Source organism: Malaya genurostris, chromosome 2 (assembly GCF_030247185.1).
Source record: "Malaya genurostris strain Urasoe2022 chromosome 2, Malgen_1.1, whole genome shotgun sequence".
NCBI classification, from domain to species: Eukaryota; Metazoa; Arthropoda; class Insecta; order Diptera; family Culicidae; genus Malaya; species Malaya genurostris.
The window spans coordinates 271,455,882-271,481,908 of NC_080571.1; the positions used below are offsets into that span (position 1 = coordinate 271,455,882).

The 26,027-nt window shown below is 37.2% G+C and overlaps 1 protein-coding gene across 1 annotated transcript; it reads right to left on the reverse strand.

Annotated features, from left to right (window-relative positions):
* Nucleotides 1-12,407: 12,407 nt before the first annotated feature.
* On the reverse strand, nt 12,408-13,446 carry LOC131430037 (ataxin-8-like; the record flags this gene model as incomplete). Its single annotated transcript, XM_058594650.1, has 2 exons — nt 12,408-12,847; nt 13,437-13,446. Coding segments are annotated over 2 exons (450 nt in total), but the record flags the coding sequence as incomplete, so codon positions are not given.
* Between the last annotated feature and the right edge of the window lie 12,581 nt (nt 13,447-26,027).

A 26,027-nucleotide genomic window follows, 5' to 3' on the forward strand; every position in this document is an offset into this window, starting at 1 on the left:
TATATATATATATATATATATATATATATATATATATATATATATATATATATATATATATATATATATATATATATATATATATATATATATATATATATGTATATATATATATATATATATATATCGAAAAGTTTTACTTTACCGAAAGTTTCCATCCAAAAATTTACGCGATATCCAGTCAAAGTGTACTGTAACCTAACCCAGTTCTGATTCCAAGTGGTGTCCAATCCATTCATTTGAAAGCAGTTGTAGTCGGAACTAGGTTGGGTTTTGCCACGAGCGAAAACGGTGATATGCACCGTAAAAGGTCTCATCCATTTTGTCAACAGACAAACAAAAAAAGTCTGTTTACAAACAGTACCGCTGAACTGTCAAAATGTGTTCATCCGATTGAGGTTAGCAGTGACGGTAAAAAACCTAATTTTCGTTTCGCGATCCGATTCTGTTTAGGCAGTGGATAATAGCGATAGAAACATTTTACTATTGCCGCTTATTCCAACTATGTGCATATAACCTTTGTATGAGTTGTGTCTATGAAAATGTCTGTGAATGCTCCACACAAGGGTTTAAAAATATTGCAACCTAGTATGAGAATCATCAAGTTGAATCATCGACTCGATTTTCTGCGATAATTGTCAACTTGCGATTCTCTCTTGGGAAATTCCACACAGCAACAATCATTATCAGACTGTAATTTTTTTTTAAGGGCCGTGAAATACTCAGAGTATGAAGTGGAGCGAAGGAATGTAGAAAAATTCTCTCGCGGTTCATGCATTGAGAGACTCGAGTTCTTGTATCATCTTCTACCGGATTGAAAATGTTGTATACAATATAGATAGCAATATAGCAACTTCTGTCAAATTTTCGGCGATCACCAACTCTGGCTACAATGCATGAATGTGTTTGCTACGAAATTTGTTTTAGGAGATATTTAAAATGCTAAATAAATGTTTAACTTTTTGCCGGAGGGCCACAAAATGTATGTGTGTATGTGACAAATACTGCCACTCAATTTTCTTAGAGATAGCTCAATTCGACTCAGATTCAAATGAAAGGTCTTACGGTCCCATAGACTGCTATTGAATTACAGAGTAAAATGCACTAGAAAAAGGAAAAAAAATGCTACTCACTTTTCTCAGAGGTGGCTGAACCGATTTCCACAAACTTAGCTTCAAACGAAAGTTATTATGGTCCCATAACTCGTAATTAAATTTCATCTTTATCTGACTTCCGGTTCCGGAAATACGAGGTAATATGCATAAATCTAAGAGAAGTTCACACTCAATTTTCTCGGAACTTTCGCAACCGATTTTCACAATCTAAGATGCAAATAAAAGGTCCTGAATTTGTTTCTACCGTTTTCGTTTATTGATCAGAGCAGCCCGAGAGCTGGCCCAGAGTCGCCCAAACAACATTTGAGATGTTTGTTTTAGCAACCTGGAGTCGCTCTAGATCGGACTCCAATCGCGTAGTTTCGCTCTGAAAATTTTCTCGGGTCGCACCACGCATCAATGCGAGTTTGTTTATTTTTTCTTTTTTTTATGAGTTGTTGTTTAGGGCGCGTACCACGTGTTCTTTTTCCTCGAAGTCAGAGTCGCCCGCGTGTAGGTTCAAAAACGAAGCGGTATTAGTTATTGGATATAGAAACCTACTTTGGGACTACAAATAAAGTATAGATTGTAAGGCTTTATAAACGGAACTTAATTCGATTTCTCAGCAACGGTCAAACCGATTTTGACAATTCATGATTCAAATTAAAGCTCTCATTGTCTTAAAAGATAGTTTGTAATTTCATTTAGATTACGGTTCCGAAATTATATGGTAATGAGTGTCAAAATGTTCAAACCGTCATACAAAATGACGATGCAAAACCGTTATGTGCTGGTACGGGAGAAGAAAACACCACTACCTTTCCAACGAAGCACACAGCGTGCTTTGTTCAATTTCGTATAGAGCGCAGGGTTGCCACATTCAAATTTGCATTTCTTAGGAGAAAAATCTGTAAATCTGTATCGGGGGATCAAAATTCTGCATTGCAAGTCTGTATGTGAAAAAAGATAAGAAGTTAAAGCGCAACGAACTGAAAAAGTTATTAAATCGCATCTGAAAATGACAGTAACTTTTCTTCAGAAAAGTAATTGTAATTGCAAATCATTTTTTTTAATTATATTACATTATTATCAAGGTCACCATCTTTCCATCTCATAAGAAGAAATTTAAAAAAAAACATGAAGAATCACGCTAAAATTGCAGGAAAAATTAATATAGATAAACCTTAATTGATAGATGGAACCAGCTATAGTTTTCACCATCCTTGATATTCTCTTTTATTTAATTTGTATCTACTTCTTAGAATTACCACAAAATCATGAGAACGATTCTGTTTTATAAAAGTATACTTTTTACCCTTTTCATATAGAAAGCTATGCAATCACTTGAAAAATTGACTAGTGAAAATTGAACCGGAGGGCTGAGTGCACTATTCCATTCGACACAGTTCGTCGAGTTGAGCAATGCCTGAATGTATATGTATGTATGAGAGTGAATATGTGTCAAATAATGTCTCTCATTATTCTCAGAGATGGTTTGATCGATTATCACAAACTTAACAAATTAAAAAAAATGTCACAGTCTTACACATTACTATTGAATTTTATTATTCATAGGGTAAAGTGTGTTTAAAATGGCCTACCGTCATTTAGAGCGACGATGCAAAAAAGGGTTTCAATTTGCAGGCTATATTAGTTACTCACTAAACTAACCGACTTCGGCTAAACCGGTTCTCAGTGTCCGGTTCCGGAAGTAGTCTTTTAGTGCGACGATAAGGATAATAAGGAAAAATTTTTATAAATTGGACATAACTGTTTACAAATTGAAGAGGTTATGTTATTTAGTTATTTATTTATACATAATATGGTTATCTCTGAGACATCATTTGCTTCTACATTGCTGCGATTTTTTGTAGAGAAAATTTTAATGTCTAATGGGGCGAAATGAACGCATGGGGCATTCCACTCAAAATCAGCCACCCAAATTTTTTTTTCATCTAACTTTTTTTTTTCGAAAATATTCGACACGTATTTTTTACCTTTTTTTATATATATAAAAAAAATAGGTATAGAATTCGCTCAAACTTTCGAAAATTTTTCCGAGGCCCGGAGGGCCGAATGACATATACCAATCGATTCAGCTCGACGAACTGAGCAAATGTCTGTGTGTGTCTGTATGTGTGTTGTCAACTAAGAGGTCGAGATCTCAGAGATGGCTGGACCGATTTTGATCAAACTAGTCGCAAATGAAAGGTCTCCCCGTCACCCAGAACGCTATTGAATGGTTTTGAGATCGGATGTTTACTTTTTGAGTTATACGAAGTTTTATGTCAAAATTTTCAGTTTTTTGACAGTATCTATCACAATTGACCTTGAAAACAGAATATGTTTTCAGACTTAGATTCCGCACGATAATACCTATTCAACAAGCCATAGATTGTTAAAATCCGTCCATTTTTAACGGAGATATCGAAATTTTTGTGTAAACGACTTTTCCCCCTATTCCAGCAGTAGGAGTTTTGAGCGCTGTATGACAAAGCAATGCTTGGGAGCAACGGAAAACACGATTTTTTATTCTGTTACATACAATTGTTTCTAAGTACCAGAAAGACTGTGTACAGCATCCTTTTTCATGACAATTTGCCTCGGACCGATTTTAGCACGGCTCGTTTTTGGAAACATAATCGTTCGAATATGACATATATAAACCAGATGATGGCAGATTTTTTTTTAATTATATTGTTTTAAACTACTTACAGCAATAAATGCTGGAAGAACATAACATCCATATACCATTCGAATCAGTTCGTCGAGATCAGCAAACGCGTGTGTGACAAATAATTTCACTCAATTTTCTCTGAAAATTTCTTTTCTACAAATTCAGATTCATACGAAAATTCGTATGCTCCCAAACAAAGTTCCTGAATTATGTTTGGTTCCGACCTCTGGTTCCGGAACTACAGGATGATATATGAAACGAAATCAAAATTGTGTAACTCATTCTTCTCGTAGATGGCTGAACCGATCTAAGATTCAAATGAAATCTAAGAATCATCTAAGATGCAAATGAAAAGTTTCAAGATTTTTTAAAACATTTTGCTCTTCAGTCAGATCCAACTTCCGGTTTTGGGGATACAGGGTGATTAGTATAAAAATGTCTATTCCACATAAAATAATCAGGTTTATCGGGTTAGCAGATTTGGATAGTCGATAAAAAAAATTAACTTTTTTCAGTTTTAGTGGTATTCAGTTGTCGATTCAGAAGGCACCTAAAAATTTAATTCGTGCTATGATTTCTCAAAGATGTCTTCACTGATTTTCAAATATTTTGAAACAAATGTAAACTATACAGCTATTCAGGTGAATTTATCTGACTTCGGCCATACCGATTTTAGAATTCCGGTTCCAGTATAAAATCGTTTCTCAAAGCTCAATCGTTTTCTCAAAAAAGCCTAATCAAATTTCAGAAACAAAAATTCAAATTGAATTAAACTTATATACAAAATTAATTAGTTTTATACATACATACAAAAATTAATGAATTTTATCCAATTAAGCTTCAAATTACTCAAAACTGTAATTTATTCGTCATATGGCCATACGAATCGGTTTGGGTTATGCTGGTTCCTGAATACCGGCTCTGGAAGTACCTTAAATTACCGTAAACTCTAAAGTGGAACTTACATATCATGGCATGTTTAATCGATTATCACACTTCTAGATTTAAATTCGATTGTATTTGCAGTTTCGACATTACAGAGTAATGAGTGATTACAATCTCAAATTGTCGCTTAAAACGACGGTCATTAAAATAATGTAATGAAAACTTAAACACCGAAGAATATTCATTCAAAAACACATGCGGATTGATAAAAAAAGGTATCATCTCACTGCTAGGTGGATTAATCACGTTTTTTTATTTCAATATGGTACGTGGATTTTTCGAAATATGAGTTTTTTAAGTTTTACGTTTACAAAAAAAGAGCATTTTTTCATCTGCCTATTCTGTAAAATCTAATAAAGATGCGAAAATTCGTTTAAGACATAAAATGTGCATATTTTCCTTAGTCTTCAAATAAGCGATTCCATAAAACAATCTCTATAGGTAATTTAATGAAAAATGTTAAAAATTAATAAACAAGTAAAAAAAATTCCACCTGTTTTGTTTTCTATTTTTAGTTGAAAAAAAAGCCTTAGGGAATTAACTCAATCTTGGCAAAATTTCAGAGTGGAAAGATTAATACTTTCGGAGCACGCGCGGAGTGTATCGCATCGCAACTTGCTCGAATACTGGCTTAACTTGACGCCACATGTCGCGCTACTGATCGAATCCTAACTTTGACAGTTGTTTATTCAAAATGTTATTTCATTCCCACCTCCTTCGTGTACAAAATAATTTAAAAATCAACCCTGAAAGCTTCTGGAACTACGTGAACGAACAGAGGAAGGAATCAGGACTACCCAACCAGATGTTTCTTGGTGACGTTGAATCATCCGTGTTGCCTGACATTTGTAACCTATTTAAATCACATTTCAGCAATGTATTCTCTGATGAAACCTTATCGAATGATCAGATCTCCAAAGCTATTCTTATTGTTCCTTGACGTTCCCCGATTGGCCCCCATCCAATCATAACGACAGCTATGATTGATAAAGCGTGTTCTAAAATGAAACTATCTTCTAACGCTGGGCCCTATGGTATTCCTTCTCTGGTATTGAAAAAGTGCTCGAACAGCCTTCTGATTCCACTGTCGATGCTGTTCAAAATCTTATTCAATTCAGGAACTTTTCCGGATATTTGGAAAACATCATATATTTTTCCGATTTTCAAGAAGGGAAATAAAGCTGATGTATCTAATTATCGTGGGATGGCCGCACTATGCGCTGTGTCTAATGGCGTTTTTCATTGAAAAACACTGGTGGCGTGGATTGCTCTGATTTTGCACTTTCGAGCAGAAATCGCAATGAAACAACGTCAGAATGTTGCATTTCTGCTCGAAAGTGCAAAACCAGAGCAATCCACGCCACCAGTGTTTTTCAATGAAAAACGGCATAAGTTACTTGAAAATATAGTTCTGGACTTCATCAAGCATAACTGAAATAACTACATCTCGGAAACACAACACGGTTTTATGCCAAAACGATCAACTACAACGAACTTATTGTCTTATACATCGTTTATAATTCGATCACTACAAGCGCGCCTTCTAGTTGACGCTATCTATACGGATTTCACGGCAGCCTTCGACAAGATAAACCACCAAATTGCAGTTGCTCAACTCGAAAAACTTGGATTCAGTGGATCTTTACTCAACTGGCTTCAATCATATCTTATTGGTCGGGAAATGTGAGTGAAAATCGGTGAATGCACTACAACACCATTTACTGTAGGTTCTGGAGTCCCTCAAGGCAGTCACTTGGGACCATTTTTATTCTTGCTCTACCTCTATGATCTCAACCCTCTATTGAAATGCCACAAACTATCTTTCGCAGATGATTTTTAACTATATCATCTAGTAAGATCGCCCGACGACACTATATTTTTACAGTTACAGCTTGAATCATTCGTGAACTGGTGTAACGACAATAGAATGGTCTTAAATGCCTCGAAATGTTCCGTTACGTCGTTTACTCGCAAACACTCGCTATTTAGCTACGACTATAACATTTCGCAGATTGTACTGAAACGAGAGTCTATCGTTAAAGATTTAGGTATCATTCTTGATACCAAGTTGAATTTCAAAAGTCATATCGATTATGTGATCTCTAAGGCCTCCAAGCTTTTAGGTTTCGTCTTTCGCATTACTAAGAGCTTTGTCAATGTACATTGTCTTAAAGCTCTGGTCCGCTCGACTCTTGAATATTCAGCTGTTGTCTGGTTGTCCCCATTATCAAATCGACATAGATCGGATCGAAGCTATTCAACATAAATTTATTAGATTTGCCCTGCGTAACCTACCATGGAGAGAACCTACTAATCTTCCTAGTTACATAGATGGCTGTAAGCTTATTGATCTTGATCGGTTTATTTGTTCGTCGGAATGTCTCCAAGACAACTTTCGTGGCTGATTTGCTTTAATCACGTATCGATTGTCCCGAACTCTTACAGTTGATTAATCTCGACAATCATCGACGCAATCTTCGTTCTCACCCCTTTTTGAGATTACCTGTTGCAAGAACAAATTATGGTTATAATGAGCTGTTCTCCAGTATGTGCCGAACATTCAACAACAGTTCCAATGTCTTGGACTTTCATTTATCTCGAAACATGATTAAACGATTGTGTCATAGTCACCTGTCAGATTAGGATTTGTCTGGAACCGTTAAAATTTTATTCTCATTCAACCCCCCTTCCGTCTCTCCATCATCTTCATTTGAAACTAACTAGATTCGCTCGCCTAAATTAACCTGGTCGTTATTTCCTCTTTTTTCTGTCTTCCACCATCTTTTTGATAACTAATTAGATCTACATACTGATTCCAACCTCGTCGTTCGATTTCGCTCGTTTAGCACCCTCTCCACCAACCCTTGTTTACAATTTACCTAACAAATTTTCTCCTCTCTCTCACCTTCTAAGTAATAGTACTAATACTGTTATGCTTGGTGTCATGAACTAGTTATAGTGTTATAAATTTAGTTTTAACTGTTAGTTTTAATTGTAGTGTTAGGCCTAAATGTATCTGTTGGATCATTGTAATCTGTTGATACAAATGATGAAGAGGTTTTATGCCTGCTGGAGAGCGAGATTGATAAATTTCATCTCCACCGGGCTTTTTTCTGCTCCAAATTAATAAATAAATAAATTCATAAATTGGAAAATCTACAACAAATAGTTTTTATACATCTTAGGTTTCTAAGTTTAAGTTTGGCACCAATCATGTACAAAATGTATCTTACGTAATACCTTCAAAAAATCTTGAGAAATGGTAAAATATTATACACTTATATACTAATATGGTATGCACTTCACATACTTAATATTTTTAGTAAACATTTTACAAGCTTTTTGGAATATCATTTAGTTCTTTTATAAAATGATACTATAATACAACAAACAGCTAGGTGATATATTGTCATAATTACAAAGATTTTGATGTGTAACAAAGAATGAACAATTTCGCTAGTCGAGAAAACCAATTTTAAGAGCATTTTAATCATCATGACTAAATTGACCGTCTTAAACAACATGCATAAAGGCGTCTCTCTTATTGTACACAGCTAGTGCCTGTTTTAATAGCGAATCAAACGTGTAGTAAACCCACAGCACTCAATCACTGAAAATATTCCGTGTCGGTTCTACACAATATCCTTCCTGTGACGATTCGTTCAATTCATGTGGTTGAAAATTTACTTGCTCTACTTTGGCACTGAATTTTACCTTAATGCTCGGTCATACCAAACATTTCCATAAACTTCAATTTTTTCAATTTCAGTTATTTGTGATGATTTCAAACTACTAAAAATTTTATTATGAATGGCTGACCATATTTTCGACTATATGGAGAAAAAATTATGTTTCTGCGGTGAATACAGCAAGAGATATTCGTGATTAAGTTCTAACTATTGTTGTACAGGGTAAATTTTGAAAAGGCGCTGTGTATAAAAGTAAATCAAGTGATGGCTGTATACAAAAAGCATTCAGAAGCTATCGATTTCTAACTTAAACTGAATTCATTATTTAGTGGTCTGTTTAGAATATTAGTTTACTTATTAAAGACGGTTATTGTACTGAATTCTATAATCTACTCTTGATTTACGACAAACAAATAAATAAAATAAACAAGTGAACAAATAACCGGTATGGGACTTCAGCAAAATAATATATGTATACAGAAATTGACTTGGAGTAATCTTCCGAATATTCTCCCGATCATAATTCTGCAAGTTAAACATGATGCTATTGCTTTAGAGAAAACATATTATCCCCTCTTCCCTCAATAGAAGAAATCATCGACAAGCACCGCTCCGGTTATCTTCGATCTATTGCCTTTTCACCAACCGTCTGTCGATGCTCACATAGTACAACCACACTCGAAATAGGAATGATGTTTTCCGAAGTTCATAACAAAGAGAACAACAGCTTGAAGCTCATTCGGGTACATTTCATCCCCGTGAGCAGGGAGAAGGTTCCCAACGGGAATGGGGGCAGTGATCGTTTTATCATTATAAATTCATACACAAGAGCCGTGGTAAAGCTGACTTCCGATTCAACATTAGCCGATTTCTGGTTGACAGGAGAGCTAAACAGACCTAGAGAGAACGAGCAGGGAGCGAGAGAAAAGCATTGGCCGACCTGCAACAATATTTACATTTTCTATTATTCGAATCCGGTATACCGTATCTGTCACGGTATACCGTGGGACGATCTCAGTATGTTCCGTCGGATGGAGAACGGATCAACATTCGCTTCCGTAACCGAGGATATTTGTACCTTCGTACACTTGATTTGCACGTTTACCAATACCGGGAATACGGACGGGGATCTGCGTTAAATTCAGGGTGGCTTCGCCGGATGATGGGTTCCTCAATTTGCAAATAAGTAAAACCCGGGTGAATTGTGAATGATTGACTGTCGGAATTGAAAGCCAGTTCGGAGAAAACTTTCAGCATCACGATAGATAGTTACTTGTAAACTGAAAGCGGATTAGTTTGATGATAGCAGTTGCTATGTTTCCTACCGTATCCTGTTTGTAAAGTTAGGCCGAAAGAGCAGTTGAAACAAGCAATCATCAGCCATGTTCGAACCTTTATTTTTTTTTTATTTTTGCAATGAACAAGTGGAAAATTTCAGCTATCAGCATTTTTATTTTTCGCCTCCTACGAGGTCAGAGTGAACTGGAATTTCAATGAATTCATTTTCTGTATCGAATCGACGTCAATGCAATGATTAATTTTTGACAGCTAGCATTTCTGCGAATTTTTGATTTATAGGAAAATAAATTTCGGTAGCCAAACAATAAGCCAACGGAATTGCAAACTGCATATTCAATGGCATTCAGAGACGTCGGTGTCGGTCGAATGAGAATGGTTTGCGCGGCTGCTGAGCTGCACCCAGTTCGACGATTGCAAGGTAAATATTCAATATTTTTATCGTAGCAAATCAGTGGAACGAGTGCGAAAGATTTCTGCATCCCTTGTTACGGATTTATGGGTGATGGTGGCCTGAATATTAATCTTAAATTTGGCGAAACATTTTGATTCGATACATGATTGAATTTATGGAAATTTTCAGCTTGTTTAACACAAGATAATTAGTATGCTGTTGTTATTAGTGGTTGTAGTATGAATGTTTCAATAATTCTATCAACAGTATGGTTTGAATATTTCACATTGAATATGTTTTTTACTCTTACCCCGGTCGAACATTGAAAGTAAAAAGTGAAAGTTTCGCTAATCATTTGTCGTTAAAAGCGATTCGATTAAAAGCTGGTCAAATAAGAACGAGTGTAAATTAGTCTAACAAACAACTTACATAATAAAGAACATATCCCAAGTAGCATGTTAAGTTGCTGTCCTGTATATTTCTACTGATTGTGCAATTTATCAAGTTAGTTTATATCACTATTCTAGTAACTATCGTGTTATGGAAAAAGCGCCATTTTTCTGTGTTGTGCAACATACTTTTAAGTTCATCCGTTATTACGAACATTTATTCACAACGATTGTGCAACTGATACAAAAACTCATGCGTCGATCCCATAAAAAAGGCAGTAATAAAATCAGCGAAAAAACAATTGTGAAACTCATGCAATCTACTACGTAATGTAAACAAGAAATGGAATGACGTTTACAAAAACATAACAAACATAATTTCTAATAAATAAGTTTCACATTTGATTTTCAATACAACTTCTCTCAACACAAACATGGATCTTGTAAAATATCAAATCTGCACATGAAAAATGATAATGCTACATATTGTAGAATTAATCTTTTGTGTTTTTGTAAATGAAAAATCGACAACGAACTGCATTTTTATGGTGAAACATGTTTTCGTACGCCCAAAATTTTCAAGCGCCTTAGAATTATCGTGTTTTGATGATTGTACACAAATTTCTGTAAAAATAACAGTCTATTATTTTTAATGTGTCCCACCTTGACCACAAATGATGTAAGATGGAATTGCCTTACGTAGTTGCATACGCACAACTAGCACGTCATTCCGGATGGGGAAAAAATTCCGCCATACTTCCCTTTCGATGCACGATTCCTACTGCGACATATTCTCCCGAACGAACTTATCGGTTGCCTGCGGAGGAAGGTCATGCAGGCGTACTTCTATGGCATTGTCCACCATGTACACAGGGATTTTATATTTAACATTGTCATGATCAATACTGTGCACCCCGTTATTAACCGAAGCAAATGCAATTGCATCTTTTTCACGTTTGAACTTAATGTACACACAGTAAGACGCCTTGCTGAATTGAATCTCACTTACATTATTAGCATCTAGATGCATTCGTTTTTTAAGTAAGATTTCAATTTCATTTGCTGCTGGTCTAACTTTGCAACGCTTGAAATCTATACAAATTGAATTTGGTCTTGCAGGCCAAGTTTCAGGCTTTGTTAAATCGTATTTGCCCATTCCGTACACTCTATCGTTCACTGGCGTGTTGTCTTTGTTTCTGTTCTTTCGACCGTAAACGATTTTCGACTGTGTCGGGTGAGATGGGAGCACGAACTTTCTCTGCATAGATTTTATCTCCCTGTTACACTCAATCAAACATTGTCACCGTCATTACGTACAGCTTTCGTGTCTCTATCCAACTTGTTTAGCTTACCGAAATGAGGTATTATGCTTAAATAAGTCAACACGCGAAGTCAGGTTTGTCGTTGTTGTTGTTGTTGTTGTTGTTGTTGTTGTTGTTGTTGTTGTTGTTGTTGTTGTTGTTGTTGTTGTTGTTGTTGTTGTTGTTGTTGTTGTTGTTGTTGTTGTTGTTGTTGTTGTTGTTGTTGTTGTTGTTGTTGTTGTTGTTGTTGTTGTTGTTGTTGTTGTTGTTGTTGTTGTTGTTGTTGTTGTTGTTGTTGTTGTTGTTGTTGTTGTTGTTGTTGTTGTTGTTGTTGTTGTTGTTGTTGTTGTTGTTGTTGTTGTTGTTGTTGTTGTTGTTGTTGTTGTTGTTGTTGTTGTTGTTGTTGTTGTTGTTGTTGTTGTTGTTGTTGTTGTTGTTGTTGTTGTTGTTGTTGTTGTTGTTGTTGTTGTTGTTGTTGTTGTTGTTGTTGTTGTTGTTGTTGTTGTTGTTGTTGTTGTTGTTGTTGTTGTTGTTGTTGTTGTTGTTGTTGTTGTTGTTGTTGTTGTTGTTGTTGTTGTTGTTGTTGTTGTTGTTGTTGTTGTTGTTGTTGTTGTTGTTGTTGTTGTTGTTGTTGTTGTTGTTGTTGTTGTTGTTGTTGTTGTTGTTGTTGTTGTTGTTGTTGTTGTTGTTGTTGTTGTTGTTGTTGTTGTTGTTGTTGTTGTTGTTGTTGTTGTTGTTGTTGTTGTTGTTGTTGTTGTTGTTGTTGTTGTTGTTGTTGTTGTTGTTGTTGTTGTTGTTGTTGTTGTTGTTGTTGTTGTTGTTGTTGTTGTTGTTGTTGTTGTTGTTGTTGTTGTTGTTGTTGTTGTTGTTGTTGTTGTTGTTGTTGTTGTTGTTGTTGTTGTTGTTGTTGTTGTTGTTGTTGTTGTTGTTGTTGTTGTTGTTGTTGTTGTTGTTGTTGTTGTTGTTGTTGTTGTTGTTGTTGTTGTTGTTGTTGTTGTTGTTGTAGTTGTTGTTGTTGTTGTTGTTGTTGTTGTTGTTGTTGTTGTTGTTGTTGTTGTTGTTGTTTTTATTTTTTTTTATTTTATTTTTTAGGAGCAAGGGAAAAGCCCGCTGGAGCTGAGATCTTTGTTCTCCTTCTCCAGCAGGCATAAAACCTTCTCATCTTTGTATCAACAGATAACATTTGTCCAACTGATACATAACGAAATCTTAAATTACCCTTATTTAAACTACAAAGCTAGCTAACAACTATTGATATCGTCTAATTATCTAAATAAAACTAGCGGGGAAAAAATCGGAGATAACGGGTTTTAATGGTGTTACGAGATAGATTTAAATCAAATTCATTAGAGCAAGTATTGAATACGCGACACATACTCGAAAACGGTTCATTAAAGCCATAGTTAGTTCTAGCACGAGGAATTCTGAGAAAGGGATTAAACCGCAAATTACGCCGATGAATGTCAAAATTTAGCTGTTGTAGGAGATCTGCACAATCAATTCGAGATTGGATGAGGTCCGCGACGAAAACAGCTTTCAATGTATCACGGCGGACAGATAGCAAATCGAGGTGTATGAGCCTACAACGATCTTCGTAGCTTGGGAGATTCAAGGGATCTCTCCAGGGCAGGCGACGCAAAGCAAAACGAATGAACTTGCGCTGAACAGTTTCAATGCGCAGCTTATCAGTTTGGTAATATGGTGCCCAAACAACAACAGCATACTCCAGTGTAGAACGAACTAGAGCGCAATATAACGATTTCAGGCAGTATATGTTATTGAAATTCTTTGAGATGCGAAAGATGAAACCTAGCATCTTGAATGCCTTAGAGAGGGTATATTCTATGTGACATTTGAAACTAAGTTTTGAATCCAATAACACACCTAGATCCTTAATTGATGTCTCCCGTTTTAGTACAGCTTGCGAAATAGTGTAATCATACGTGATCGTGGTTCGTTTACGAGAGAAAGAGATAACGGAACATTTAGAGGCGTTCAGGACCATTCTGTTGACGTTGCACCAGTTGGAAAATACATCCAGCTGTGACTGCAAGAAATTTGAGTCTTTCAGATCTTTGATGAGATGAAACAGCTTGAAATCGTCGGCGAATGATAGCTTCATACAATGCAATGCGAAATTCAGATCATTTAGATATAGCAGAAATATGAATGGTCCTAGATGGCTTCCCTGAGGAACGCCAGAGCTCACGATGAATGATGTAGTAATGCAGTCACCAATTTTCACGGTCATACTACGACCAGTCAGATATGATTCCATCAAATTGAGAAAAGGGCCGCTAAATCCAAGCCTGTCGAGCTTTGCAATTGCTATTTCATGGTTAATCTTGTCGAATGCAGCAGTGAAATCTGTATAGATGGCATCAACTTGATGTTGCGCTTGCATAGATCGAATGATATATGATGTATATAGAACAAGATTTGTAGACGTAGACCGTTTAGGCATGAAACCGTGTTGAGTATCAGATATGTAACTGGAGCAGTTGTGAGTTATGAAGTCCAGGATTATTATTTCAAATAGTTTTGAAACTGAACATAATGCAGCAATTCCTCGATAGTTTGAAATAAGGGATTTATCCCCTTTCTTATAAACGGGAAATGTTGTTGTTGTTGTTGTTGTTGTTGTTGTTGTTGTTCAAATGGGATTGCAAGTAATCTAAGTTAGTTACAATCTGTTCAGCAATCTCCGAGAAATTGGAAGCATATATTTTTACAAACACATACATGCTGATCTGCAGTTGTCGTTGGATAATATTCTAAAAGCAAGATTTTTTTAAATAGAAATTCAAAAACGAAAAATTCACACTTGCGTAAACTTACTTCCTATTCCAGTGAAACGTTCCTCGATAAGACATAGTACTAGTAAATCATTAGCTATTCATCATTTAAATTTCTGATCATTTCACAACATGGACAAGCATCACACAACTAGTGGCGATCAATGGGAATTCGACCAGCTTTACCGAACACTCGAAAACGGGAAGCTTCATTAGGTTATGCAAATGATGCAGCCAAGAAGCGAAAGACAAACCTCACTACACCCGAACCGTGTCAGCTTTCCATCCATAAAGTAGCAACCCGCTGTCATCTCTCTATCGGTAAGTTGAAATCTTCCACTAAAATGTTACTTCCCACAGCCAACCATTGGCACAGTAATTGAATTTTAATGATTTCAGACGGAGCCAGGACTAGCGGTAGCCGGAAGTTTATGTCTTGGGAGGAGTGAAGGAAGTAGCAAAATATTCCTTCGGTTTTACCGTGATTTGGGGTGAGCGATAACTATAGGATTCCATAGTGTCAAAAGAATCGTAGCACTAGTTATGCAAAAATTATTTTGGCTAAGAATGAGTTGAGTTAAGAAAGTGTACCGATCTGAAATTTTGTTATTATTTTTTCGTTGTTAATTAGAAAACAATCTAAACGGTAAATGCCCTACAGTAAGGTAGCAAGCCATGTTCTAGCCATGAGCTGCAAAGATTCCTAGTGTTACACTAATCGATTCTAATATTCAAAGCCACCTCCGTTCACAGTAACCAGCATTTCTTGAAGACCATGCCAGAAGCAAATGGAAACCGAAAAACCTACGTCGTGCCATATCTTCAACCACATCGAATTTAGGTATCAATTTTTGGTCGTTGAAAGCAAAGAAAGGAAAAAAAAGCATTTTATCACTGCCCTTACTTATCTCGCCCCCTCTCACTCACCCTGGTCTACCGATGCAAGCAGACCAATAAATTGAGCCCAATCAGGACGGCTTGTTTTGGTTCCGTTACCCGAATGATGGGCTCGTCGTTTGCTCACCCAGTGAAAAGACGATTACGATTTCGGTCGAACGTAATGGGATCTGATAAGTGGTACGAAATTTACACCACCGCCCTAAACGCAGCGGTTATCAGTTATGTCGGTAACGGTGTAAAGTCGGATGCTTCTTGAAATTATCGACCTTGCATCGCAATTACTCGGGCTGTAATGTTAGGGGAATGTCGATACCGAGAAATCCCATAAACCACGTTAGTAGATCCATTATGCCAGTTAGGTTTTGCACTTAAACGTTTGGAATCATTTGCGAATGCCGTAGATTTTCCGTTTGCTTAGATATCTGATTATATGAAAGTCGGTAAACGAAAATAGACTGGAGAGTAAATTTTCCATATTCAAAACTTTGGAAATAAAACTTTCTCAAGTTTCGACTCATCGAACTCTGCATACGTCAGAGACAGTAGTAAAGCATATTATAGTAGTATAGCACTTCAGTGCTGTTATAAAAGTTACTCAAGTTATGTAAACTTTACGTCTACTTAGCGATGCCAATTGTCATAAATCTGCCAATTTGTTTAAGCGTTCGGAACACACTTACCAATAAATTCGGTATTAAGTAACTTAGTCTAAGTTAAAATAAAAGTTCAAATAATAAGCTCGAGTGTCTAAACGGTCCAAGATTCTTCGATACAAAGATTTTCAATCAATTTCTTTCCGCAGACCTCCTCTTGTGTCTATTGCTCACGGTGTCTATGGCAGATGAAAAGCCTAATAACTTCGAAGCCAACATATGCAAAAATGTTTTTTTTAAACTAGTCGTTTTTTATCTCTCTTTCTCTCTCTCTCTCTCTCTTTCTCTTTCACACACACACATACATTGCTCAGCTCGATGAACTGTGTCGAATGATATAGAACACTTAGCCCTCTGGGCCAATTTTCACTAGTCAAGTGAATTGCATTTCAAGTGATTGCATAAACTTTTTATAAGAGAAGGCAATAAGTGTACTTTTATAGAAAAACATCGTTATCATGATTTTGCTATAACCCTAACAAGTAGATACAAATTTAATAACAGATTTATGAATTTACATTTTTTTCTCCTGAAAAATATTGATTTTATTGTGGCAACCCTGCACGCTATACGAAATTGAACAAAGCACGCTGTGAACGGAGCAAAGCCGCACGTACCGACGCGTACCAATTTTGCATCGTCATTTTGAATGACAATTTAAATGATTTGATACTCATGGCCCTATAATTTCGAAACCGGAAGTCGGACCAGGATGACCAGGATCAATTTGAATCATGATTCGTGAAAATCGAAATAAGTTCCGTTTTTTTTTGAGATTTTCTTCACTATTATCGGTGCTTTCGGAAGCGTAAATATATTCACTAACTTACAAGAATTTAGCAGTAAGTTTTATAAAAATGTGCACCTCGTTTCGTCATTGCTTGTGATAAAATACTCATGAAATTGAGTATTTCCACTAATCGCACTGTATTACCGGAACCGGAGGTCGGATTTGGATCAACTTTTCGAGGACTTTTTAAAGAATTTAGAGACCTTTAATTTGCATCTTAGTTTGTGAAAATCGATATTTCTGAGAAAATTGAATGCGCGTTTTTTTTTTTCATAAATTGCACATATTTCCTTGTAATTCCGGAACCGAAAATCGGATCCAAATGAAATTCAAGAAAATTTGTATGTGGCTATGAGTGTTTTGAGTATGTCAACAAATGAATACCGAAATATTAATATGATATTTCAAGAAACGAGTAGTATCAGGAATCAGAGCAAATTGGCTAAAATGGCACGTTCCCCTTGATATTTGGAGATTTGTGCCTTGCCATCGATTTGTTTTAAGCATCATTTTCCCGATATATAAGAGGGAAGGATTGAAAGGGTTGGACTAGGAGGATGGGAAAAATTGACGACACAAAAACACATAAAAGCAGAAGTAAATTCTGAACCTCTACGAGGTCCCGAACAGTCTGCTGTTAATAAAACCTCCAACCCCCGAGAGGATTTAGAGATCTTACAAAAACGACACCATTCTGCACTCCCGGAAGAATGCAGAACGATTCGCAGTATGTACGAGCAGAAGTAAATTCGGTACCCCCTAAAGGATGCCAAACAATCTGCTAAACCCTATTTAAGGTGAATACAGAAGGGATTCATTCACTCCAGGAAGAACGATGAACCCTTCTGACTATAGCTCCTTACCACATTGGGTGAGAAACGAGAGAATATCCTTCAATTTTAGCTCCGCATACACAGACTCAACCATGTATGGAGAACCAAAAACCCGGATCAATGCGGGACAGTTACATATCAGATGATATGAAGTACCATAATCGCATTCACACAAATCACACGAATAATACTCAGCACGTTGAATAGTAGCCATGTGATAATTGAGTTTGCAATGTCCAGTCAGAGCTCTGACCAGAATACTGCAATGATGCTTGGAAAAATGCAGTAGACACTTTTACATTTTCAGATTTAAATCTGGTAGAAATGCTTTTGTCTGAGCGCAAGTTTGCAAGCTGCGCCAGTAGCTGGCATGTTCGGATGCAGCCCAAGAACGAATCTTGTGCTTTATCCAACTAGTTGAAAGTGGTAAAGCTAGTTCAGGACCAACGAAATCATTCGTTGCACCAGCTCTAGCCAACTCATCAGCCCATTCATTTCCAGTAATACCAGAATGGCCGGGTACCCATAAGAAGTAAACAGCATTTGAAATGCTGAGGTCTTCAATTTGTGTTCGACATGCGATCACTAGATTCGACCGTGAGTCATTCGAACTGAGTACTTTTAAGGCTGCCTGACTGTCGGAACAAAAATAAATTCGCTTACCACAGATCCTCTGCTGAAGTGCCGATTGTACTCCACACAGAATCGCGTAGATTTCTGCTTGGAACACGGTACAGTATCTACCAAGTGAATGAGACTGCTCCAGCCTCATTTCACGACAGTAGACACCAGCACCAGCACGACCATTCAACAGAGAACCGTCCGTATAACAAACTATGTGTTCATCAAGTTGTCGTTCCAGACAACCAGACAACCATTCCTAACGAAGAGGATAGCTCACATTGAATGTTTTAAAAGGAAAACTGCATGTGAGAGTTAGGTCACTAGGAGCGAGTAAATACTCATCCCACGTAACCATTTAAGACCACAAGCGAGCGTGGCTGGTAGCATAATCTAATGGGTTACTGTTCCAAAGCCCTGTAACCCTAAGACGGTATGCACAAGATAATGTTTCTTGTTTTAGGAACACATGTAGTGGTTTAATACACAGTAGCGCCTCTAGTGCAGCAGTAGGAGTTGTCGTGAATGCTCCTGTCATCGCCATTAGGACCATCCTTTGGAGATGATTTAGCTTTGACTGAACTGTCGCGACTTCTCCTTTCTGCCACCATGCAAGACATCCATATGCCAAAATTGGTCTAACAATAGTTGTGTAGATCCAATGAATATATCTGGGTTTGAGTCCCCATGATTTTCCAAAAGCTCGTCTACATTGGCCGAAAGCCATGCAAGCTCTTTTAATTCTGAAGTCAATGTGAGCAGACCAATTCAGTTTTGAGTCAAGAATAACCCCGACGTATTTAACTTGTTCGACCACAGTGACCTCTGAACCAAAGAACTGCAACGGACGAGCTCCTGTGATTATCCTACGATGAGTGAAAAGCACCATTGATGTTTTGCCCGGATTTACAGATAATCCAACCTGACAACACCATTGTTCAACAGATCGCAGGGCTTGCTGCATTAAATCAAAGAGAGTGTTAATGCTTATACCGGTCATCAATATATGATAATCGTCGGCAAAACCATAAGTCGGAAATCCAAGGTTATTAAGTTTCCTTAACAAACCATCAGCGACTAGGTTCCATAAACGTGGGGATAGTACACCACCTTGAGGACACCCACGGACACTCAGCTTTCTAATCTCTGCTTGCCGAAGCGATGAACAAAGAAGTCGATTGCTAAGCATTGCGTGTATCCAATTTGTGATACTAGAAGGTATGCAATGACCACGGGCTGCTTCCAGAATTGAATTGAAAGACACGTTATCAAAGGCACCTTCAATATCTAGGAAAACTCCCAAGCAAGATTGCTTTTGTGAGCAAGCTTTTTCAATGTTGTACACAACATCATGTAACAGGGTTGTAGTGGACTTTCCACGCTGGTAAGCATGTTGCATTCCATGTAACGGATGCACGCCCAAACTAACATTCCTGATATAGTGATCTACTATGCGTTCCACTGTTTTAAGAAGAAATGAGCTTAGACTGATAGGGCTGAAACTCTTCGCTTCCTCATAAGTGTCGCGACCGCCTTTGGGAAAAAATTTGACAATTATTTCCTGCCAGGCTCTTGGAATATATCCTGTCGCAAGACTAAAAGTAAGTATTTTCTTCAAAACATGTTTGAAATGTTCATACCCTTTCTGCAGTAACACTGAGAAAACTCCATCCTTTCCAGGAGACTTGTACGGAGCAAAACTCTCAACTGCCCATTTGACCGATTCAATCGTCACAACGCTTCGAGCAAGGGCCCAAGAATCGTAACTACCTGAAAAAGTCTCGGGAAGAGCTGTCGGTGATGGATCCATACATCCTGGAAAGTGAGTGTTAAAAAGATAGTGAAGTACATCACCTTCATCAGACAAGTGTTCACCATCTGAAGTTCTTAAGAAACTGACATTAAAGTCCTTAGACTTCGAAAGTAACTTATTTAATCTGCTTGCCTCGTTGAGACTAGAGACATTTGTGCAGAGGCTTTTCCAACCACTTCGCTCAGACGATCGAAGAGCATTTTTGTAAGCCCTTCGAGCCGACACGAATGCCTCCGACCCATCTCTGCGTCGGTGGTTCCAAGCTCTTCTGCATAGTTTCCTTAGTCTAGCAAGTTCAGCATTCCACCAAGGAGTTCCTCTAGTAGCTCGCACAATCCGAAGTGGACAAGCCTCTTCATATGCTGCAACTATGAGTGAATTTGTCTCGTCGACAACATTTTCCAAATCAATTGGGGTTTCAATTGTTGGTTGGTACCCGTAAAATCTAGTCGCCAAGCCCTCTTCATAGAGGTCCCAGTTTGTAGATTTGGGATTACGATATGTGATAATATCAAATTTAACATTTGAATGATCAAAGAAGATGTACTTATGATCAGACAACGAAGGTTCGAGCTCATCGGAGACGAGCCAATTCACCAACTCATGCGCAATTCTATGAGAGCAGAGAGTTACGTCCAAAACCTCCTCTCTTCCAGCTCTCGCAAAAGTTGGACGGTTTCCTGCATTGACTATGTGCAGGTTTGTACTGCTCACAAATTCCATCATATCAGAGCCTCTCGAATTTATATCTGTGCTGCCCCAACTGATATGGTGAGCATTTATGTCACTGCCGATTACAAGCGATAAATCACTATTGCAGCAGTATGATACAACCTTTTTGAAGTCATCGCTTGGCGAAGGTTGGTTATGCGGCAAATATGCCGAACAATAGACATATTTCCTGTCTATGCCATCAGTAGTCATACCAACTGTGACAGCACAAATATCCCGAGTTGTGAGCTCCGATATGAGAGAAACATCGAGAGCACTATTTGCAAGTATGCATGCTCGAGGCATTTCACGTGGATTAGTCATACCGGTCTTGTTGAAGGCAAGAAAGACTGGGTTTAACAATTTTCCAACGTAGAAGTTTCCCTTTTGGAAATATGGTTCTTGAACCAAAGCTATAGAAGCTTTACCTTCTTGCAGAAGTCTGGATAGATTCATAGTTGCTGTACGTTTATGCTGAAGATTGATTTGTGCCACTCTAACCATTATCAATCAGAGTAACGAACACTCCACCTCCAGCACTTATCGTACAACAACTAGAAGAAACCAAATATATTGGCTTATAATCGCCTATAGCGAACCATGTAAGGATTTTTTTAAATGTTTTAATCATTTAAATCCCACCAGTTGCGAAGAAAGAAGTCGTCCACTGTGCCAGAGCTTCGCTTAACACAGTAAGGGAAAATCCCAAGATATTCCGTTCACGACTGCAATGTTTAACCTCCTGTAGCCATTCAGTCATCGGCACGGAAATACACCTTGACTTAGGAGTTCCTATTTTTGTGGCCTTTTACGACATGGAACAGGAAACCAGTGGATCAATTCTTGGTAAAAAAAATAATTCCGCCGGATGCCACACGGCTTACCTGTTTGGTGGACTTATATCACCGGTACAGGTGGACCGTAGCGTTATTCTTAGCCAGTTGGGAAACCGCTACCGACACTACACGGTTATCTAGGCTGCTCAGAGAGGGAAGTTGACATTGATGGTCAACTCCCATGGAAGGCCGAGCAGCCGGCTGACCGTTAATTTGCATCTTAGTTTGTGAAAATCGATATTTCTGAGAAAATTGAATGCGCGTTTTTTCATAAATTGCACATATTTCCTTGTAATTCCGGAACCGAAAATCGGATTCAAATGAAATTGAAGAAAATTTGTATGTGGCTATGAGTGTTTTGAGTATGTCAACAAATGAATACCGAAATATTAATATGATATTTCAAGAAACGAGTAGTAAGAAGTATATCGATAATAAGCTATCCACATATATTTGTATTGTACGCATGTATTTGTGATGGTTTTTTATGCTCAGATCACAGCATGCTGTGCGTTTGGTTGTCAGCTTTCGTTTGTTTACTTGTTTGTGCGGTTGAAATTCTGCGTTTTCAAAATGTCGCGTATTGAAAAGGAAGTGGAAATTAAGGTTTTGGACACATGGCTAAGTGAGAATGGTATTACTATGCGAAAACTGGCGAAGCGGTTTGGAATTCATCATGCCATCAACCATCATTAATAAGTTTGGGAAACACTATTCTTTGGATGAGCTACCAGGAAGAGGGAGAAAACCCGGTCTTCCAACCCGAAACTTGACCAGAAACTGGTATCTCTAATCATGAAGAACAAATCAATGTCAATACGTGATTTGGCCAAAAAAAAAACAGAAACGTGGGTCGGAATAATCCATCGTATCAAGAGGCGAAATCACCTGAAGACCTACAAGAAGTAGAAAATCTCGAAACAAAGTGTAGAACAGAAAAAGCGTACAGCAACAAGGGTCCGGAAATTGTATTCGCGGCTTTTGCAGTGTCCGGATGCATGCGTTTTGATGGACGATGAGACTTATGTAAAGGAGGACTCAAAAACCCTTCCGGGTCCACAATACTTTACTTTCGTCGTTGCGGAGGATGTGAGCGATATCTATCGATATGAGTGCTGAATCTATCGATATGAGTGTCTCCAGAAGAAATTTCTGCCTTTATATAAGAAGCATAGTACACCTCCACTGTTTTGGCCGGATTTAGCGTAGGCTTACTATGCCAAAATCACTCTCAATTGGCTTGCTGAAAAGGGTATAAATTTTGTTGAGAAAAATATCAATCCACCAAATTGCCCTCAGCTTCGAAGCATCGAAAGTTCCTGGGCAATCGTGAAAAGGGTCAAAAGTTCGAAATATCGTTGAGGAATAAATTAAATTTCATCCGGTTTTCCTTTTGCTCAATTTTAACCTCGTTCAATAAAGGATCAAATTTAAGTTTTAATAAAATATCGCTTTTTATCACAATATGAAAGACAAATTTGTGGATAGCCTATTTTCGATACACTCCTTAATATTTTTTTTAATAAATATTTGTTGAGATATGAATTAAATTTGAATTATTAAGATTTAAATTGGGTGTTCAGCCACAAGTGGTGACTTTTCAGCCCTATCATATACATGATTTGGTTATTACCATGAAGACATCATTTGCTTCCGCAATTCTGTGATTTTTGTGAAGGGAAAATTGTAAACCTACTTGTATATGGTAAAAAGGAACTTATATACTAACTTACTAACAAATACAAAGAGCGAATCGGTTGAATTGAAGATTGCATCGATCTTTGTCGGAATTTGCTTATGTGACAATATGGTATATCTAATGGTTATATATTTGTGAGTCTATGTAATTCATTTGTACTAAACCAACGGGTATCACTTAAGAACAAATGGATGGATTATATGATTCCTTTTTTGTTTGATTGGTTTCTACTCCCGCCGGATTCGTACATCATGGACACGGACTTTCAACACCTGCTTTCGAGAAAACCGTTTCCAAGAAAATTTAATTTTAATTAGTTGATTTTCTGATTTTAGTTAGTTATTTTTCGAGACAACTAAAAAAATCTTACTTTTGCTAATTTAGATTTTTTACTTCTAATTCCCTTAATAATAATAAAATATATTTTAGTTGAATTCGCCAATTAAACGTGCTGTCATTTGTTAGCTAAGGCACACTTCATTTCCATTCAACTATGTTGTTAGTTCAGTTAGAGAAATAAAACGTTGTTTTCAATCAACATAAATGGTTGAATTGGCTTCTGAAATTTGCAGCTATATGGCGCTCTGTCACCGAAAAAACGTTTACATCGTAATGACTACTAGTCACTACATGGCACACTTCTACCGAAAAAAATTTCAGTAGCGGTTATCTTTTCTATATTGGCAGGTATAAATACGATGTTGTATTGGAGAAAAAGACATAAGTGAAACAAAAACCGAGTAGAAGTAGTACACCGGACGGCGTAGCCCAGAAGGTTGGAAGATACAAAAAACATCATTTGACATATACAATTAGAGTGCAACATTCGAAACTCACTTCACTGTTCCGCGTAAAAACATTATTACACACTATGGCTTCAAATGCGCTCAAATTCTGAATAAATACACTTTCCACTAAGAGATTACATCTTTTTTACATATCGGTTTAGAAATTTATATATGGATATATCGTAACACCTGCGAAAAACATCAAAACAATTTGCAAGCAGTTTCAACAAGACTGTCCTTTTTAGCTTTTTAATGGATTGTTTTGCTTTGACACTTCTCAAGAGTTTTTTGCTAATAAACTTGTTAATAAACCCAATTTCATTTTTGTTTTCTTTGTGCTGTCTTTTAGCAGTGATGGAGACAGATTGATAGAACAAAATTTTCTGATTTTATTCACAAAATTAGTTGTCAATGAGAATTTTATGTTGGATTGAAATATTACTGGCGTTCAGTAAAAATAAGAGCTTTTTTCAGCAAAGTATGTTTTTTTTTTAATTTTAACTAATTTCATAGTTATTTTGGAAATTTTGTTGTTAAAAGAACTAATTCAAAAACAGTAATACGAATTAGGCGCAGAGCTAATTTCGGTCGTTCCGTGTAGTGTTTATATTTTCCCAAATGGGTCTCACTTACTTTGCTCAGCTTTTTTCAGTGGATTAAAACAGGTTTTCCAGTGTTTATGAACTGAGTTTGGTTGCGTCCATTACCAAAGGGCTCTTCGAAGAGCTTTCTGGTGTAGGAAAGTGTGCTGGGCAATAAAAACATTGGCCTGGTGGTATAACCATTCAGCATAAACTGTTATGCAGTGACGAGTCTCAGTCGAAACATGAAGAAGAGTAAATACGGTTATGTGGCCTAGGTACAAATAGGGAGTAACCCCTAAATTCCAAAGATCTTTCTATCATAAGCAAAGTTTTTATAACATTTTGAATGATCCCAGACAAAACATACGGTTTTACCAAATATGTTCCCTTAAGGACTTTTTTGAGTGATCCGGTGCAAAAGAAAATCCATTTGAATTAGCGCGAACTCATGTTTCTGATTACGATTCATCCACACTGGACGGTCAATTCAATTGATAGGAATAAGACCTCAGAAAGCTCCCGGTAAGCTCTTTACTAGAATAACCCAATAAGATGTTTCAAACAAAGAACTCAAATTTCCCGGGATTATCGGTTCGTTACGGCTTATATCATAATCAATACTAAACACCTCTCAAAAAAGGATAACTGCAAACAACAGTAATAACTGTTTTGATTAAACCCCTCACTCACAAATACTTTCCTATCCTACTTCAGGTCATCCGAGCCTCAACTCGTTGTGTGCCGGCTATAGGTAGTCCAGACACCGAGCTGCCATCCTGAATTCGTGCCATGAATTCTTGTCACGTGTCTGTACTTCATGGTTTCGGTTTTAACCTGGCTGATGACGGTCGGCCCGACCCGATACTACCGAGACGAATCGAACGTACCTGGATTGGGGAAACATATCACTTCCAGATGGGGCATTAAGGATTGATTGAATGTCAGTTCAGCTTCTGCTGAACCGAAGTGAGCGCAAACTATCGCACAGTCATTAGATTTGATTCGTGAAATGAAAAAGAAAAAAAATCCCCGGTGTGTTACAATTTTTCGGATCACACCACGGTTTTATGCTCTGGTGGTTTCGGGACTGCATTAAAATAAAGCACATTTCGGTCATGGTTAGTATCTCCGAAATGAGTTCAGGCGCTTTGGCGAATGGTTGGTCGTACTTAATAAACATTTTGATGACGAGAGAAGACTGTCTTTGCTTTCCGTCCTA